This window comes from Mustela lutreola, chromosome 4 (assembly GCF_030435805.1).
Source record: "Mustela lutreola isolate mMusLut2 chromosome 4, mMusLut2.pri, whole genome shotgun sequence".
Lineage (NCBI taxonomy): Eukaryota > Metazoa > Chordata > Mammalia > Carnivora > Mustelidae > Mustela > Mustela lutreola.
This window is the reverse complement of record NC_081293.1, coordinates 100,588,120-100,608,972: the sequence shown is the minus strand read 5'-3', so window position 1 is coordinate 100,608,972 and position 20,853 is coordinate 100,588,120. Positions and strand designations below refer to the sequence as shown.

The 20,853-nt window shown below is 42.9% G+C and overlaps 1 protein-coding gene across 1 annotated transcript in view; it reads right to left on the bottom strand.

Moving 5' to 3' along the window:
- The window catches only part of VOPP1 (VOPP1 WW domain binding protein), a 109,796-nt gene that overhangs the window by 45,994 nt on the left and 42,949 nt on the right, over positions 1-20,853 (bottom strand). Inside the window, exon 2 of the mRNA XM_059170600.1 lies at positions 11,667-11,725. Within this exon, the coding sequence (XP_059026583.1) occupies positions 11,667-11,725 (59 nt within the window). The remainder of the gene's footprint in view (positions 1-11,666; positions 11,726-20,853) is intronic.

Here is a 20,853-nt window from a genome sequence, read left to right as displayed (position 1 = left end):
TCTAGGATATCTCACATGTTAGGCCACAAAATAAATCTCCACAAATGGAAGAACACTGAAATCATATACTGCATTTCTTCTGACAACAACAGTATGAACTAGAAATCAATTACAAGGAATAATAATGGGAAAAAAAACACAAACACATGGAAAATAAATAGCATAGTATTAAATAACAAGTGGGTTGATGAAGAAAACAAAGAGGAAATAAAAAATACATGGAGACAGTTAAAAATGAAAATACAATGGTCCATAATCTCTAGGATTCAGTGAAAGCAATTCTGAGAGGAATTTATAGTGAGACAGGCCTCCCTCAAGAAATAAGGAAAAATCTCAAATAAATAATCTAGTCTTACATCTAAAGACACTAGGAAAGAAAAAAAAAGAACAAAGCCCAAAGTCAGTAGAAGGAAGGAAATAATAAAGATTGGAGAATAAATAAATGAACTAGAAACTAAAAAGAACAGAAAAGATCAATGAAACAAAAAAAAACCTGGTTCTTTGAAAAGATAAACAAAATCGACAAACCTTTAGCAAGACTCCTGGAAAAAAAAAAAAAAAAGTGGGGAGAGGATCCAAATAAATAAGACCAGAAATGGAAGAGAAGTAACAACTGACACAACAGAAATGCAAGGCTTATAAAAAAGACTACTATTGAAAAATCATATGCAAAGTAGACAATCTAGAAGAAAGGGTAAATTCCTAGAAACATACAATCTTCCAAAACTGACATTTCAAAGAAACAGAAAATATGAACAGATCAATACTGGCAATGAAATTGAATCAATAATCAAAAAACTCCAACAAACCAAAGTCCAGCAGCAGATGGAGTCACAGGTAAATTCTATGAAACACTGTATTCTCCTAAGGCTAGTCCAAAAAAATAAGAGGAAGGAAAGCTTCTAAATATATTCTATGAGGTCAGCCATTACCCTGACACCAAAACCAGACAAGGGCTCTGCAAAATAAGAAAACTACAGGCCAGTATTCCTGATGAACACAGATGTAAAACTCTCAACAAAATATTAGCAAACCACACTCAATACATGATCAAGTGGGATTTATTCCAGGGATGCAAGGATGATACAACACTTGCGAATGAAGCTATGTGACATGCCACATTAACAAAATGAAGGATAAAAATCACATGATCATCTCAATACATGTAGAAAAAGCATTTGACAAAATTCAAGATTTGTTCATGATAAAAACTCTCAACAAAGTAGGTTTAGAGGGAACATATCTCAACATAAGGGTCATAGATGAAAAATCCACAGCTAACATCAGACACCATGGTAAAAAACTGAGAGCTTTTCCTCTAAGGTCAGGAAGAAGACAATGATGTCCACTCTCACCACTTTTATTTCACATGGTACTGGAAGACCTACCCACAGCAATCATACAGGAAAAAGGAATAAAAGGCATCCAAACTGATAAGGAATAAGTAAAGAAGTTATATGTAGACATACAGAAAACTCTAATGCCGCCCCCCAAAAAACTATTAGAAGTAATAAATAAATTCAATAAAGTTGAAGGATACAAAATTAATACACAGATATGTTGCATTTCTGTATGCTGATAATGAAGCAGCAGAAAGAGAAATGAAGAAAAAAGGTTCCATTCACAATTGCACCAAAAAGAATAAAATATCTAGGGATAAACTTAACCAAGAAAGTCCAAGACCTGTGCTCTGAAAACTTTAACACTGATGAAATAAATTAAAGACAACACAAAAAAATGAAAAGTACATATAATGCTCATGAATTCGAAGAGTTAATAGTGAATGTCTATACTACACAAAGCAACCTATAGATTCAATGCAATCCCTATCAAAATACCAATAATTTTTCACAGAATTAGAATATATAATCCTAAAATTTGTGTGGAACCAACAAAGACATGAAAGAGACACAAAAAAATTGCCAAAATAATCTTGAGGAAAAAAAGAACAAAGTTGGGGGTATCATAATCCCAGATTTCCACATATACTACAAAGCTATAATAATCAAATAATGATCAAAAGAGTATGGTATTGGCACAGAAACAAACTAGAGAGCACAGGAATAAACCCACGTTTATATGGTCAATTAATCTATAAGGGGACAAGAATATACATGGGCAAAAAGACCGTTTCTTTAGTGAACGGTGTTGAGAAAACTGGACAGCTACATCCAAAAGAAGGAAACTGGACCACTTTCTTATATCGTACTGATAAATAAACTCAAAATGGATTAAAGACCTAAGTGTGAGATATGAAGGCATAAAACTCCCATAAGAAAACATAAGAAATAATCTCTTTGATGTTGGCCTTAGCAACATTTTTCCAGGCATGTTTCTCCTGTCAAGGGAAAGAAAAGCAAAACTAAACTATTGGTATTACACCAAAATAAAAGCTTTTGTACAGCCAGGGAAACCATCAACAAAATGCAAAGGCAACTTACTGAATGGAAAAGTTATATGTAAATGATATATCCAATAAGGGGCTAAACCCAAACTACACACAGAATTTCTATAGCACACCACCAAAAAAAAGAAAAGAAAAAAAATCTGATTATAAAATGGGCAGAAGGCTTGAATAGATATTTTTACCAAGAAGTCAAACAAATGGCCAACAGACACACAAAAAGATGCTCTACATCACTCATCACCAGGGAAAAGCAAATCAAAACCACAAGGAGATATCACCTTGCACCTGTCGGAATGGATAAAATCATAAACACAGGAAATAACAAGTGTTGACAAGGACAGGAGAAAAAAGAACTCTCATGCACTGCTGACGGAAATGTAACGTGGTGCAGCCACTGTGGAAAATAGCACGGAGGTTCTGCGAAAACTTAAATCTGGAATTACCATATGCATATGATCCAATGATTCCACTACGGGTTATTTACCAAAGAAAACAAAAACACTAATTTGAAAAGATACATGCACCTCTCTTTTTACTGCAGCATTATTTAGAACCATCAGCATGGACGGACCTAGAAGGTATGCTAAGTGAAATAAGTCAGAGAAAGACGAATACCACATGATTTCATCATATGTAGGATCTAAAAAACAAAACAAACAAACAAAAACAAGAAGCAGAATCAGATCCATAAATACCGAGAACAAACTGATGGTTTTGAGAGGGGAGAGGGATTTGGGATGGGAAAACTGGGTAGAGGGGATGGTATTGCAGTTAAACAATGAATAAGTCACAGGGAAGACAGGCACAGCATGGGGCTACAGTCAGTGGCCTGGAATGGCACTGTATGGTGACAGATGGGAGAACCATGTTACACTTGTGGTGAGCACAGCAGTTAACATAGTCGTCAAACCACTATTCTGTAGACATAAAACTAATCTAACACTGTTTGTCAACTCTACTTCAATAAAGAACTTATTTATGAGTACTGCTTTAAATTTTAGAAAATTAGGAATGAAATTTGGACTTTAATGGTAAAAACAAAACAGGACGGACGGACACTACCTGAAAGTATAATGATCACAGGGAAATGTGTGAATTATGGTACATCCCCCACCCTGGGAATACTCTGTATTATGGAAAATATTGAGGTTGCTCTGTACACCAATTTAGAAGACCAGGTACAATACGGACACTCAAAAATCGAGTTGCACAATATATACAAAAACATGACATTTTCAGGTTGTCTTCGTTCATTTGGGTTGCTATAACAAAATACTACTGACTGGGTGGCTAATAAACAACATAAGTTTGTTTCTCACAGTTTTGGAGGCTGGGAAGTCCAAGATCAATTATCATGATCAAGTTCTCTGAGCGGGGGGCCTCTTTCTGGTTCACAGCTGGTATGTTCTTGTCCTCCCTTGCATGGTGGGAAGAACAAGGAATCTCTTTAGAGCCTCTTTTATAAAAATATTCACAAGGGCTCAGTCCCCATGACCTAACCACTTTCCAAAGGCCATCAAGTTTGGGGGTTAGGATTCAACATATGAACTTGGAGGGGGAAGGGGAGAACACAAACATTAAGATCTTAAGGGTGGATAACCAGGGAAATATTTCTCCCTGCGCTGAGGACAAGGAAATGCCTCTACCTTACACCAAAAATCTTCCTTGATAAGGCCAACAACAGGAAGAGAGAAAGAAGAAAAATTCTCCCTTAGCATATCTGTCCCTAGACTAGACCAGACACCTTCTCTCCCAAGCGGCTAAGCAAAGGCTATGCTCAGCTGCTCCACCGTGGCAGAACAGCAAGGGTCTGGTAAAGGGGTGCACAGGGCAATGCACAGGGAGGGAAGAGCGCTGCTCCCTACCCCCACCACCCCTTCCCACTCTGCACATCCCTCAAGTTCCCAGTGCTGCAGGGAAGAGAGCAGGGCACATGGAGTCCAGCTGACCTGGCAGAGAGGGAGCTTTCCAAAAGACTTGGGGTCTGATAACAGAACAGGGAGGGGCGGTACACACCAGCACCTCCTAATCAGCAGAGGTGGCCGTGTGTTTCGGAGCCACTGGAACTGATTGTGGTGCCTCCAACTCTAGCAGGTAGGTAAGGTGGCCCAGCCTGGCCTGGCTCTGGCTCTACAAAGCCTGTTTTCTGGGCTGTTGGTCTGACGTCGGCAAGAAACACTCCATCCACTCACACCATTAATTATTCACAACAGAGAAATGCACCCAGAGAGACACAATAAACAAGGGTAATGTGAGTGCTTTAAAAGAAGCTGCCATACCCCAGTGCAAGACTCAGGAATAGGGCCTGAAAATGGCCCGGCCAAAATCAAGAGCAAGGAAAGAGCAGTATTGGAAGGAACGAACTCTGCCCAAGCTGCGCGGAGCTGGGCACACGTCGCTGCCTGTTAAGCCATGGACCGTGAACTCCTGGACGGCAGGTCCTGGCTCCCTCATCTTCCCTTCCCACCGTCCCTCCCCTCACTCCCTCCTCCTTTAGTGGTGGTGTGGAAACAGCACGTACTCAATAGATGTTAGAAGATTTAACGCGTGACCGTGATGGCCACTCTCCCGTTATCGATCATGTAGTCAGTCTTCCTTTTCGTATTTGGCCAAAACACTTTCCATCCATATGCTCCCTTCCATTCTCTTCTTCGAAGAGGCCTGGTGCGGACTCCCTCCAGGCTCAGTGGGGCTGACTTGTGAGAAACTTCCCCACACTCTCTCCTTCAGTGGTACTTAGATCTGAACCCAAAGCTAAAATAAGTAATCAATGGAACATCTAGAATTCAAATGCTCTGCATCTCTGTTCTAGCCATTTGGCAGTCACAGATGCGACCAAATGCAAAAGGCCCTTGAGAAAGCTACAGGCCTGGGTGAATGCCCTACTCTCTCCTCATGCCAGTTATTTTATTTGTAAAACTAGGTAGGAACAGTTTTAAGATTTCCTTAGTAGTCTAAGAAAATATAGATAAATCAAGGACCATCTTTGGGGTCAAACCTTTCTCACCTACCAGCTCTCCAGAGGACTACTAGGTTATCTCACTTCAAAACCACAGGTCTAGTTAAGAAGACACAACCCACTTCTAACCTAACCTCGATTTTCTGGAAAGAATAACTAGATTCATTTCTATTCACATAGAACAGGAAATGTGCACATAAATCACAAGTTTTCTCGGGCTTATTTAAAATCCAATGAAAAAAGTCATTGTCCGAATTAACACCCATGTACCTGACTATCAAAAAGCTTCAGCTCAGCACCAAGGAAGATGCCTTATGAACCCCAAAATCTGAAACAGTGAGCAGCCAGGGCTCCTAGATCCATCCCACTGGCTGACCGCATGATTAACATCTTCTTCCTACTGCCATGTCAATACTGAGACCTGCAGAAGATGACTCATTCCTTTGAAAGAAAATATTACGTGGTTGTTTTGTATTTGGCAAGAAGGGCAGACCCTAAATGAGCTGAAATCCAGCCCACGTCTGCAGGCTTGCTTCTGCCACAATTCATAAGTGCATTCGGTCATTCATCTTTTACTCCCAATGCTCGACGTTATTGTGCACAGACAGCGGGAGGGTGTCCCAGAATGAGCAGGATGAGACCTTGCAGCCTACCTAGCATAGGAAACTGGGACCCAGAAAGGTTAGCAGATTTGCCCCTGATCACAGAGCAACCTAATGGCAGAGCAGGACTAGAGAAAGTCTTGACTTCCAGTCCCTAAAACGTCTTCCATCACTGAAGAGTGGCAGTGACTCACTCCTGTCTTCTCCGAGAGTGAGGCCACCGTTCGCTGTGGTTCCTAAATGCACTGAATGCCTTCTGTGTCAGGCCCTGTGTCAGGCCCTGTGTCAGCACAGAGACAAAAAAGCCTGCTAGACAGACCTCTGTCCTCAACAGACTCCTGGTCTCAGGAGGAGACAACGGATGGTTTACTCTGGCAACAGTGAGTCTGATGATGGCACGTGGTACCAAAGGACCAGAGAGGGACACACGCCCCTCAGCTGAAAAAGAGATAAAGGTAGAGAGGCCACTATCAGAAGCTTTCTGGAGGCGGTCACACATATGAGCTTAGAAAGGGCACCACACGGCGTAAGCACTCATGTCAGCTGTTGTCATTTTTAGTCTTTGAATTATCAGTAATTCCCTCACAATTCCCCTGACGTTGTGGAGGGCCCTGTGTTGGCTGCGGTCTGGGAAAACTCAGGGACACACTCTGTTCTGTCTTGGTCTGAGGGAGACATGGAAACATGGGTGCATCCTGGGGACCCCTGTAGGGCGAGCTGGGGCTAGGAGGTCCTGCCAACCCTCCATATGAGGCTGTCCCACTGCTGTCAACTTTGGAGAAGGCCTCGAAGTCCCTGGCCCCACCCTTGGAAACTTACCTGTCTGTGTCCCCACCACAGACTCAGCACTGGAACGTGTTCCACTTGCTTCTGCCTCCCAAGCTGTCTCCCACCTCCGCCCTCGGAGATACACATCCGTTCACGGATGGCGGCTGCCAGCGGGAGAGCCTCTGGGACAAGCCTCAAGCTGCAAATCTTAGCAGAAAGGATGCCACTTCTCGTAGAGAGGGGTGACACTGCTCCTCGTCTGCAGCAGCCCCCCCACCATCCCCTGCCCACGAAGGGGTGAGTTACAGCCCAGGCGCTACCCACTCAGGCACCAAGGGCCCCCTGTGCCAACCTCCAGGTACTGGAGCCAGATGGGGAAGGTCACCAAAAGCATGCCCCACAGTGAGCCAAACTCACCCAGTCCTCCTGTCCCTCTGGGGTGGCAATCCTGGGATATAAAGTTAGGGGTCCCACCTGGTCATCTATGCACACAGATCCCGAGCCCCTCTGAGACATAATGCCACCACACATTAGTGACACACATGTTAGGGACACGCACAGCAGTGTCTACCCTGACCACAGCTGAGTACAGCAGCCACTTTCTAGTGGGACTGATCTGCCGAGCTGCTGCACGGATGAGGGCCGGTGAGCCCAGCCCACCTCCCCTGCACTGCCTGGCTGCCCCCCGAACCCCCGCACACTCAGGAGCACTGGGCGCACTACCTGAGCCGGGACAGCAGCCCCCTGTCTCCTGTCAAGGCACAAGGCGCTTAGCACTTTCTGCAGCCAACAACAGGCGGTACACAGTGAGCTGGCTTTGCCTGCAGTGCTTTCTGGCCTCCACACAAACAGGGAGGAGAGAGTGCTCCATCAGATCCCAGTGGCCCTGTGTCTGCCATGGCCCCAGGACAGGCTCCTTGGCAGGGCCCTTCTCTTATCTTCTCCTCTCTGGCCTCCCGCAGCTTGCACGCTGTTGTAGGCCCTGCAGACAAAGGGGGTTGTTGAATGAGCAAGTCCTTGATAGAAGAACGATTTAAGAGGAGAATGAAAGTGAAGGAACGGGATTTGGTGAGGCCACATGACCACCCAGCTATTTTTAAATCCTACTGTTGCTAGGAGGAGATACTAGGAAGCTCCGAACCAAAGTCAAAAAAGCATGTTTTAATGAAAGGCTTTTGAAAGGGCAGCCTGTAGATAAGAAAGGTAGCAGAATAAAGGGTAGGGGAAAAGGAAAAAAAAATTTTGAAACATGTGTTGTTCCTCTGTTTGGATTTCAAAGGGACTTTTTCTTTAAAAACAAGGAGAATATTTTGTTTGTACACATACGTATGCAGGCTTCCAGCTCAACAGAGGTCAAAAAAAAAAAAAAGAAAAGAAAAGAAACCAATGAAAGAAATTTAAAAAATTGACTGAAGGGAGAAGGCAGTGGGAGAAAGATAATTTAGCATAAAGAAATCCAAACAGGCAATGGTAATTTTGTACATCTAGGTAGCTATAGAGGAAGCCTAATTATCTTAAAAAATTAGCCTCTATTAGCTTGGTAACTTTAATGCTGGAATAAAATTCAGGAACATGCAGAGAAGCAAGAAAAGTAGGAGTACCATATGGGATTTCTGGTGAGAGACATGAAATCAGATTTCAAATGTACGAGTAAAATCTCTAAAACAAGTTTGCAAACTAGATGTTCTCTCCCTAATGCATTCCATGAAAAATTATAGGCACAAAACAGAGGAATCATTTGGAATATATTTTCTGCAGGGGAAAAAAATCCTGTCACAGAATAGGAAGACGTCATTTGGAGTCAACGCCTCTTTAAGAAATTCCCTATTTTGAAGGCTCCTATGCAGCAATGAAAGGCAGAACACACCAGAAGTGTATTTTGAAGGTGAGATCTGTTAACTCCTGGGATTTAAATTTAATGTTAAAGGTGCTTCGAAAACAACTGCTCAGTCACATGTTATTATACTGGAGCTCCCGGGAGCACAGGCACCTTCCCCGACCCACACCACTGTCTCCCGGCAACAGCGGCGTCGGCAGACACTCCCCGAGCGTCTGGGGACTGAACAAACGAGGCGCGGCCGTCGCAGCCCCTCGAGCTTCCTGTGCGCTAAACCTGTGTTGTGAGGCAGGCCTGGTTCTCCAGCATGGAGACCGGACAGCACTGGCATGGATGCTGGATCTCGACATCCAGGCTACAAGTGAGCGTGAGCTCAAGCCAGATACAAGTTCACCTTGACCTGCACCACCGTCTCCCTGGAGAACCCAAGAGAGCTGGCTCTGGGGAGCAACAGGGCTGTTGCCTGTGTCCTCCGCAGTCCCAAGTGCTTCTGGTTGGGACTGTGATCTTCCTGGGCCTGTCATCTGGCTGGCAGCACACTGGTCCTTGAGTAGCAGAAGCTTGGACAGAGTAGAATTCATCTACACCACGTCCCCTCAATCCTTGTGTCCTTCAGCAGCCCCACTGGATGGAAAGCAGCGGGGAGAGCCTCCATGGGGAAGCTCGTCGCAGGCGCAGGACAGTGACAAGCGCAGCTTGTGGAGGAACTGACCCTGTGTGCACACCGAGGAGAGGCACGCGGCCTTGGGGGTATGTGTGTTTACACACGATTTCAGTGCTGAGCACACCACACGCCCAGGTCAACACAACACTCACATTCCATGGGGGAGCTAACAGGGAATCGGGTCCAAAGGCTGGTGAAGAGTGGCGTGCGTGGCCTGGCTGCAGCATGTGGAACTGGACAGAGGCCATGATTCACCATGTGTGGATGGACGATACACCGATGAACTGTTCCCTTCGAAACGGGGACTTCTGTTACGTGGGTTTCCCCGCAATTAAAAAAGAAAGTCATAGTGTGTGTGGTTGGGGCTTTCAAACGGCTGTGGGTTAAATGAAATTAACTCATGTCAGGGGCTATAGTAAATTCTCAATGTTACTATTATTACCTTTTATATGAGCTTCAGCACTGGAGTAATAGAGTGAGTTTCCTTTCTAATTTTTAGAACCCCCTCCACCACTGGTAAAGAGACGAGAGAAGAAACAAAATCAGCAGACAAACCACACTAAAGACAGGACAGGGCTTATCTCTGTGTTCTCCGTTGATACAAAAACCTTTTCCAAATATGGAGGGAGTAAGTAAATAAATAAAGGAACAAAAAACAAGTAAACCCAAGAACAGCAATGACCTCCACCTCCCAAATTCTCAAAGACCAAGAAATGGGAGCACCAGGTGGCTCAGTGGGTTCCTGACTACCTCTCGATGTCGACTCATGTCATGATCTCAGGGTCCTGAGCCTGAGCCTGCTTCAGGCTTCATGCTCAGCAGAGAGTTGCTTGGGAGTCTCCCTCTCTCCCCCTCTGTTCTCCTGGTCCCCCCCCCCCCGCTCACATGCTCACCTGAACGCATTCTCTTTCTCTCTCTCTCTCTCCCAAATAAATAAATAAATATTTTAAAAAACCACCAGGAAATGATTCATCAGCTCATCTACAAGACAATTTGACAAAGGTCTGTTTTCAGGGGCGCCTGGGTGGTCTGACCGGTTAAGTGTCCAACTCTGGATTTGGGTCCGGGTCCTACGATCGAGCCTCATGTCGGGCTCTGTGCTACTTAGGGTTTTCCCTCTTTCCCTCCCTCTCCCTCTCTCCTCCTTTCCAATGCCTCCTGGTGGCACAAACTCTCTCTAAAAAAAGAACTAAAGTTTACCAAGGAATATCCATTATCCCAAGAACCAAAATATTTTATCTCCATGCTCTCTCATAGCCATGTTTATTCAAGCTGACAACTCTGTAATTAAAGCCCCTATGCTGCTGCTTTATTTCCCAAGTGGGTTTTGTCATTTTGCCGCTGCAGAGGCCTTCTGCCAGGACTCCTGCAATGTGGGGCATTAAGGACCTTGCTTGCTGGTATGTCCCATTCCCAGGCAGGCAACATTTCTCCTCCTATACTGGTCTCTTTCAGATCAGAAATTCCACAAGAATGGCAGGTAATAAAAATGTACCTCTTCGCCAATTAAGAAATAACATTCTTTGCTACTATTATGTATTTCCTGTCCTATCTCCTTATATGCTAAAATATACAGTGTTTCTGCTCTAATACGATTATATACACTACTGAATGATCGCATGTTTTACAAAATTAACTACCAAAAATAACCGTTTCAGAAAAATCTGATTTCGGTCATTCCTCTCAAAACCTATGGAACTACAAAACACAATAAAAATAATAATTGATAACCTGGAGAGTTAATCTGACCCCTAGGCAGGTGGTGCAGCACAGCCAGTGGCTAACTCAGCCAACATTTAAAAAACACACACACTCATAAAACAATAGGGGTAAAACACAATAATGCTTTAATTAGAGCAACACTGCAGGGGCCCAGGCACAGGAAGAATCACAAGCTGCCAAGAGCCATGAAAGGCTGACTGCCCCTGACTAGGGAGGGGCCCAGGGCCAGGTGGTCTTTCTGATCACGGCCAACACACACACACACACACACACACACACACACACACACACACATACACTCACAGTAACTGACCTAAGGACTTTGCCCTATGCAGCTCAAGTTCAGAATCATACTCCCCCTATACTTATTCCCTTTGCCTAGGAAAATTTGTATAAATCAGTTTTACTCCAGTTCTGCTCAGACATCTTGCCCTCTTTGACCAATTATGTCTTGAATGGACCTGTCTCCCAAAACAAAGAACCTGGCATTTCGTGCTGTCCTCAGAGGAAGCGGTCTGAGCCAGCTGAGTGTTCTTATAAAGGTCGCCTGCACGTTCATGAGGAGAGGCAGGTGAAACCAAGGGCAAAGGCCTCTGCAAACTCAGTTTTCCCCATCCCATAACCAGTCCTATGTCCTATGAAAGAAATAATGCCCAGAGAAAGACATGACCACAGAATCAAACCCACAGAGAAATGCAAATACTTACATATAATATGTTGGATAGAGTCCTTCAAAATACCAGCAATGTTTTTTGGCCTCTGTGCACTGAAAATAGAAGAAAAACTTTATCAGTGAAAGTTGTCTGCATATTGTTAAGAAGATCTGACAAAAAAACACAAGGATGGATGAATTAATATACCTTGAAGTGTGAAAAGCAGAGGGTTAGGGGAAACAAAGGATTAGAGGGAGATCCACCCCCATGATGACTTTCTTTTAAAAAAAAGACTTTATTTATTTATTTGAGAGAGAAAGAGAGCACAAGCAGTGGGAGGGACAGAGGGAGAAGGAGAAGTAGGCTCCCCACTGAGTAGGGAGACTGATGTGGGACTCCATCCCAGGACGCTGAGACCATGACCAGAGCCGAAGGCAGTCTTTTAACCAAATGAGCCACCCAGGCGTCCCCACAATGATTTTTTAATTTTGCTAATTTTACATCTATTTCCCTATAATTTTTCTAGCCTTTATATCCCTAAATATATGGGCATAATCAATTCATTAAAAAAGTAAACTGAAGACAATCCATTTTTAAAAATTCATATGGTACCATACTTCAAATATCTAAAATAAGCTAAAAATAAACTATTACAGATATCCCCATTTCCCCCCAACCGTCATTTTTGAAAGGTATTTCCCAGTTTTAACATTTCTAGATCTTCATATTCCAATGTATTCCAAAGGACACATTCAAATCATTGATCTCCTGGTGGGGCTCTACAGCTGCCGGACTTTGTAAATCAGGATTCACTTGCCAGCAATAGTGGCGCCCCCTGCCCTCGTTCCCGGGGTGGAGCAACCGAGGAGAAGGACACGGAAGGATAACAGGTAATAGGAGCCTCCCCAGTGCTTTCCAAGGAAGTCTGACACTTGACATAATGGAGGGCAGAGCAGGTGTAATGTGACCTTGCTGGACTACCTTACACACCTCCAGCAACCGAGAGAACGTGGGCCAAGCCTTGAGTGAGAGCTCCAAGCAGAAACACTCTCATGGACCTGAACACAATTTGTCTATAATTCTTCAGCTTGTGCTATCCATTTTTTCTTTAATTCATGACGTCCCACATTCATGGTCCAGTTCACTGGACCCTATGTATAAACAATAGGGTCAAAATATTCATAGTGCAAAGCTACCAGCATGAAAACAAGGAGAGGCATCATGAAAACACATCTTCTTTGGGCAAGGCAGGGACTAACTGTCTCACTCCGCCCTCTCTCCCCCAGGGTAGCCTTCCTCTGCCTTTCCTGGCCCTAGCAGATATATGGCAATGCCCTCTTGCAACGGTCTTCCCGACAGCTCTAAGGAAGTTTCAGAAGCAGACCCCAGCTCTCGAGAAGAGTGCCAAGGGAAAGGTGAAAGCAAATGCTATGTGTTACACTGGCTAAATCAGATGGGTTAGGCAAAGAGCGGGAAACACTGCATTTGTTAAAATGTGCTTCAGGACCCTCAGAAGTACACTCGGGCAGCCTGAAGTGACCCAGTTTCATTAATGGAAAATGAGTTTAATTTAGACTACGTTAGTTCCTGCCCAGTTCAAGAAATGAAGTTCAGACAGCCGAAGCAATCAATTTATTTTGGCAAGGAAGAGCAATTTCAGGTCTCTGCCCTAAATTACAATCCATTCCACTAGAGTCCTCTATTATAAGCTGAGAAACCAGGTCGTTCTTCCAGGTAGCATATTAAATGTTTCTTCTTCATTCTCTGTCACTACTGGAGATAGGCACACATTCTCTGCCCTAGACATTCAACTCTCCCCAAACTGTCCTATGACTACAGGACAGCAGAAAAGAGAAGCCGACCAAGACACGGGGGCCTGCTCCCAGATCTGCCATGAACAGGCTGACCGACTCTGGGAAAGGCAGTGCTCTCTGAGCCCAGAACCCAGCTGCCTGCGTGGTGGTGGTCTGTGACATACACAGAGGCGTGTATGCGATCTGTGGGAATCCATGGGAGCAGGTATGAGCTTCAGAACTACAAGAGGATCTATTAAAGCTCTGAATCATTACAGACAGCATAACTCCCAGACACTCTCGTGGGGAGCCTGCTTCTCTCTCTCTGCCGTCCCGACCCTCGCTTGTGCTCTCTCGCACCCACTCTCTCTCTCAAACACATCTGAACAAAATCTTAAAAAAAAAAAAAAAAGGAAAATTTTATAGCCACACTTCCTGAACAGAAGAGAAAATACCTTTACCATTGAAACATAGTTTCATTTTACCCTTACTTGAAATTAGTTAGAAATGTGCAAATGTCCAGGCAACTTCCCATTATTTTTGGTACCTGGACTTTTACAACAGCCTTCTTGTAAGGAATGTTAACACTGTAATAAGACATCCATATACTTCACCAAAGGTAAAATGGGGTATTATTCCATTTTATAGCTAGATAACAGGAAAAACACAGAGTCACATATTTCATTAGCCAACTGAGAACACTGAACGAGGGCTATGAAGTCCTGGGAATTTTCATGTTGAGCCTTTCCTTCACTAAATGCTTGTGAACTGAACCCCGGGTGTCAAAGTCAGCTTGCACGCCAACCAAGAGCACGACGGTAAGACTGAAGATTAGGTTCCCTAGGACAGGAGGTGGACAGGAAGATCCCTGCTACAAACCACCGGGGGCTGAGAGCCAGGTTCTGCCAAGTGGAAGTCTACCGCCAAGCCCTATCAATCCCAATCCCCAAATCTAGCAAAAGCACCAGGATTCAGGGCAAAGCCAGAGAGCCGGAGCTTTGGCCATATGGTCAAAATGGGAGTTTGTGAGGGATGAGTAAGGGGGGGTTTCCGGAGCATTCCCAAACTCTCAGAAGGGACCTCATGAGCAAGCAGAGGGGTGGTAGGGGGACAGGCAAAAGAAAGGTACTGTGCTAGGGTCCACTGGAAAAAACACCCAAGTCAAGGGGGATGGACGGATCCGTCCCACAGAAGAGAGATGAATCAAAACCTAGAGAGCTGGGTTCTCATGCTGAGAACGTACCAGCCATGGTGCCAGTCAGTCTGGACCTCAGACTTTTTATTTTGAAAACAGGACAGACTCCCTTCTGTGCTGAATTTGTAAGATGGCTTTATGAAGTAACTGCAATTGAATGCCTCGAGTGCCTGGCCAGACCAGAGTAGAGTTCACTGAGTCTCAGGCCCAGCCAGCAATTCTATCTCTAAATGTCTCTAAATGTGTCCTGAATCAAGCTTTCTTAATTCCCTGCAACAGATGACTTCCAAGACTCATTTTCCTGTGATCGCAGACCATCAAAGAGAAGCAGTGCTTCGGAGCCCCTTGAGAGGCGACTTCTATGTATTTAGTACCTTACATTTGCAAGGAAAGTTTTCCAAAATCACCCTAAAATAAATAAGCCCTTCTCTAAAAAAAAATTTTAAGTATATAAACTAAGAAAAAAAATTTTAGGGTTATGTCCACCCCAAAAATAGGCCTACCCATTCTACCATAGTTACTGACATGATACTATCATGGGTTTTTGAGGATTGACCATCTACTGAAACAGAAAATATATCTGTTAGGGAAGTCCATGTCAGCTGCTCTGTTACTGACCGGGCAGTCCCACAGCCAGCGTGCTCTAGGAGTCTGGGCAAACAGTAGGCCCTCGATGCACTCACAGTGTAATATTCCTTCCACGGGGACAATGAAAGTAGTATTAAGCATAATCCTGTACTTCTCAAAGAGATCATAAGGAATAGCAACAATTTACAAACTATTAACAAAGCAGCAGAATATGCAGGATTGTGAGGAAACACATATTTCAAGGAGTAACTCAAATGAGGGTAATCTAAGATTTAGCCTGGAAAGGCTCATGAGACATCTGTAGTCAGGGAAGAATCCCAGTGATCTATTATTCAAGGACTCGGATATTTATAAATGTAGCTGAGCTCTCCTAAATATAGTCATCCACACTCAGCCAGGATCTAAATAAGCCCAAGGAACAAATCCTTGCTAATCCCCAACAGTAATCCTCACACTGACATAAATTATCCTACATCCATCTGTGCTGCATACGGGAGGCCCCAGAAGTCACTGTTTAATAAAATGGCGCATCCTTTCCTAACCAAGGTAAAAGACGGGTTCACCACAATAAGGAAACGGGCGACTCTGAGGGAAACGAAGCTGCCTATGACTTTGGGGCACATGCGAGTGAAGAGTTAAGGGACTAAAGGATTCGAAACACTGGGTTTTATCAAAATTCCACCCTTTCTCTTCTGTTCAAAGGGGGGTGGAGCAGGATCTCTACATGAATAGCAAACTGGGGACCTGGGGCTTCACTAACGGAACGAATCCCACTGGCACCTAGAAAGCAAGGGGTTTTCTTTCTTTCTTTCCTTTTTTTTTTTTTTTTTTAAGCTTATTTCACTAAGTGTGTCCTGGGCAAATAAGTCCAGGACTCGCTTCAAAATGGTAGGAAGGCCCTGGGAGGATTAACTTGATGACTCTCTTTGTCAAAGGGCAAGGATGTCCTGCTGCGCTTCGGTGCTGCCTTCCCATTCTTCAAGGCTGAACTCGACACATGCCCCAGGATCGTGGCTGCATTCAGCTGCAGCCCAATTAGAGCGGACGCTGACACGCCCCACAGACTGAACAAAGGGAGCCTCCTGGGTGCTGGAGGGGTTTCTGCTCAGGACCAGGGACAGAGGCAGAGGGCAGGGAGAGTCCTTGCTGAAGTCCAGGCAAGGACTTGTGGAGGCAGCAACGGGTAATTACAACAAGGTCTCTACATTTCAAATAATAAACAGGAGTAAACACGCTGGAGGAAAACAGGAGAAAAAATTCCTGTAATGGAATTTTACTCAACTTCCCAAGTGCTAATTACTGAATCCTCTGGCGTACGGACATTCTCTTTTTCAGAACGTCTCATCTCCAAGGAACCTTGATTTTTTTTTTTTTAAAGAAATAAGAGTATGAGTTTTCTCATGAGCATCATTTATTAAAGGAAAGAAAGCTGAGAAACTTTTTAAACAACAGAAATTAAAGATCCTCTAGTGTCTTATAGAAGAAACCAAACAGACATTCCTATATTGCCAGCAAATAATCTTTAAAGATGCAGCACTGTCTATTAATATCTTAACGATTCTAGGGGCATGTAGACTACAAGACACAAATCAGGCCCAGCTGCATATCCCTGGAAAAATTTTGTGGACTCTCATAACTTATTCTGAATAAAGCCTTTTTGTTAGCTTTATCTGCTAGCAGAAGAATGGTAGGGGAGCTTAATTAAGCCTGTAACCTTAATGCAAGTAAGTAAAAATCCTCATCTCCAGGAAATGAAAATTAATCAATAACCAAAATTAAAAGGCAGATAATAGCAGAAAATATAAGAGCTTATATAATTCAATAAGAAGAAGATAAAAAATCCCAATAGCAAAAAAAAAAAAAAAAAAAAAACCACAGATACAATTCTTCAAAGAAGAAAACCAAACAGTCAATAAAGCTATTTTAAGAGATAAAATTCACTAGTAACAAACTAAATGTAATTTATAAATGTAAATTATAGTGGTATGGTTTTAGCTTTTTTAAATTGTTAAAAAAAAAAAAAAAACCAACTGGTATCAACTGTTGATGAGGGCATAAGGCAAAAAAACATACCACATAATAGCGTTGGGAATATTATGTCACAGGAAGACAATTTTTCAATATGTATCCAGAAACCTTGAAATGTTCTCCCCAGAGCAATCTACACATTCAAGGCAATCCCCATCAAAACACCATCGACATTTTTCAGAGCTGGAACAAAAAAATCCTAAAATGTGTATAGAACCACAAAAGGCCCCAAATCGCCAGGGGAATGCTGAAAAAGAAAACCAAAGTTGGCAGCATCACAATGCCTAACCTCAAGCTACATTAACAAGCTGTGATCACCACGACAGCATGGTACTGGCACAAAAACAGATACGCAGATCAATGGAACAGACAGAGAGCCCAGAAATGGACCCTCAACTTTAGGTCAACTAATCTTTTACAAAGCAAGAAAGAATATCCAGCGGAAAAAGACAGTCACTTCAATAAATGGTGCTGGGAAAATTGGACAGTCACATGCAGAAGAATGGAACTTGACCATTCTCTTATACCATACACAAAGATAAACTCAAAATGGATGAAAGAACTCAACATGAGACAGGAATCCATCAAAATCCTAGAGAAGAACACAGGCAGTAGTAACTTCTTTGACCTCGGCCACAGCAACTTCTTGCAAGACACATCCTTAAAGGCAAGGGAAACAAAAGCAAAAATGAACTATTGGGACTTCGTCAAGATAAAAAGCTTCTGCACAGCAAAGGAAATAGTCCACAAAACTGAAAGGCAACCTATGGAATAGGAGAAGATATTTGCAAATGACATATCAGATAAATGGCTGGTATCCAAGATCTATAAAGAACTTCTCAAACTCAACACCCAAAAAACAAAGAATCTAGTCAAGAAGTGGGCAGAAGACATGCACACAGACCTATCTCCAAACAAGACTTACAAATGGCGAACAGACACATGAAAAAATGTTCCACATCACTTGTCATCAGGAAAATACAAATCGAAACCAAAATGAGATACCACTTTATACCAGTTAGAACAGTTAAAATTAACAAGACAGGAAACAACAGATGTTGGTGAGGATGCGAAGAACAGGGAACCCTCTTACACCGTTGATGGGAATGGAAGCTGGTGCAGCCATTGTGGAAAACAGTGTGGAGATTCCTCAAAAAGTTAAAAAATAGAGTTACCCTACGGCCCAGCAATTGCACTACTGAGTATTTACCTCAAAGATACAGATGTAGTGAAAAGAAGGGGCACACACACCCACCCCAATGTTCACAGCAGCAGTGTCCACAAGAGCCAAACTGTGGAAGGAGCCGAGATGCTCTTCAAGAAATGAATGGATAAAGACGTAAAGAAAATTACTGAGTGTTCAGAAAGGATGAATACCTACCATTTACGTCAACAGGGATGGAATGAGAGGGTATTATTCTGAGTGAAGTAAGTCAATCAGAGAAAGACAATTATCATATAGTTTCTTTCATATATGGAATATAAGAAATAGAGCAGAGGATCATAGGGGAAGGGAGAGAAAACTGAATGGGAAGAAATCAGAGAGGGAGACAAACCATGAGAGACTCTTAGCTAGGGGAAACAAACTGAAGGTTGCTGGAGGGGAGGTGAATGGGAGTATGGGGTAGCTGGGTGATGGGCATTGAGGAGGGCATGTGACGTGATGGGCACTGGGTGTTCTATGCAACTGAAGAATCACTGAACACTACATCTGAAACTAATGATGCACTATATTGGGCTAAATGAATTTAAATAATAAAAAAAAAACCTTGAAATGCACCAAACTTAAGGTTTGGTTAACAAAATTATAATACATCCAAAAGATACCTTAGTAGGCATATACCATCAGATTCTAGAAAAATATATAATTGTATGAGAGCACTTTGCTCAGAAAAATAAAGCCAATAAAATAGCATAATTGGAGTAGCATATAGTTGTTTTACACCACAGCAGAGAGGAAGTAATATGTAAAGATACATGCCAAAGTAAAGACAGTAAATTATGTTCTTGGTGGCATGAGAGAGGGTTTTTTTCATTACTCAATTTGGTAATCAAATTTCCAAGCTTCCTCTATGTAACTTTTGTATGGAACATTTTGTTTCTAAATTTGTTAAATTTTACTTTAAAAAGCAGATCACTTGGGCACCTGGCTGGCTCAGTCAATTAAGTGTCTCCCTCTAGCTCAGGTCAGGATCCCAGAGTCCTGGGATGGAGCCCCACATTGGACTCCTTGCTCAGTGGGGAGCCTACTTCTCCCTCTCTCCCCTGCTCATACTCTCTCTCTCTCTCTCGCTATCTCTCTCACTCTCTTCCAAATAAATAAAATCTTAAATAATAAATAAATAAATAGTAGATCACTTACAGACCAAAAACAAGTGGAGAGTGGACATAAAGAGACACTTAAAATGAGGAAACATAATTGGTTAACAAAAGCAAACATTATCCTACTACTAATTAAATAAAAAGTAATAGATGAACAAGGTTTGTGGAAAATAATATACAAGGTGTAAAGAAGGGGCACCTGCACCCCAATGTTCACAGCAGCAATGTCCACAATAGACAAACTGTGGAAGGAGCTGAGATGCACAGACCTATCTCCAAGAATGGTGTATGAAATAAACACTCATACAGTCAGCAATTAAAACTGTATTTATAAAAATGTTTAACATCATGAAAAATGCACATTTCATGCAGTCATTTTAAAACACACTACATACATTTAATTTGAACAATGTAAAAACAAACAGTATTTGTGGGAAAAATGGGACAATACAAGCCTAAATTTATAGTGTTATTTGGGGACAGTGTGATTTCTTTTGGGTTACTTTGCAAAAATCTCTTTACTTGAACCTTAAACTCTTCTAACAATAATCAGAAGCTTTTGCAGCATGATGCAAAGGGCATGTGAGTCCTAAGCTGGTTTAAAATATGGGATCCACTAAAAGACTCAAAACAGGCACACAGGCATTCCTAGTCATGCCATTTCAACACAAGAGTTCTAAAAACCATGCTTTTCAAAAAACCGTTATCAACAAAGTATAATCATGAGACAGTCATGAGATCCAAGTTCTACCTCAATATGAGGTTTGATTTATATACCATTATGTTGGAAAACTTACACTCATGTTTCTCCATTACTCTCACATGACTACCATACTCACAACACTTTTGATACCCCATGTGTGGGTGTTTTCCCCACTCCTCCAAGTAACTCTGCGACACCAGCTGGACGTCCTCCAGTTTAAGTCAGCTCTGACACTATGTACCAGGAGACAACATTAGCTCACACAGGCTAAGGGCTCAGTCCTACAGGAGTGCCCGTTCTCTCCCTCCCACCTTGTCACCTGGGCTTCTGATCTACTGGCAATGGACCAGAGGTTCCCACAACCCCCTTCTTAGGTTCCATTTGCTGTAATGCCCCATAGAACATTTCACTCACCAAATCGCTGATTTATTATAAAAAGATATAATTCTGGAACAGCCAGATGGAAGAGATGCACAGGGCAAGATAAGAAGAGGTGTGAAAGGTTTCCCATGCCCTCTCTGAACACATCACTGTCTCCAAATCTCCACGAATTCACCAACCCAGAAGGTCTCTGAACCCAGTCCTTTGGGTTTTTATGGAATCTTCATCACA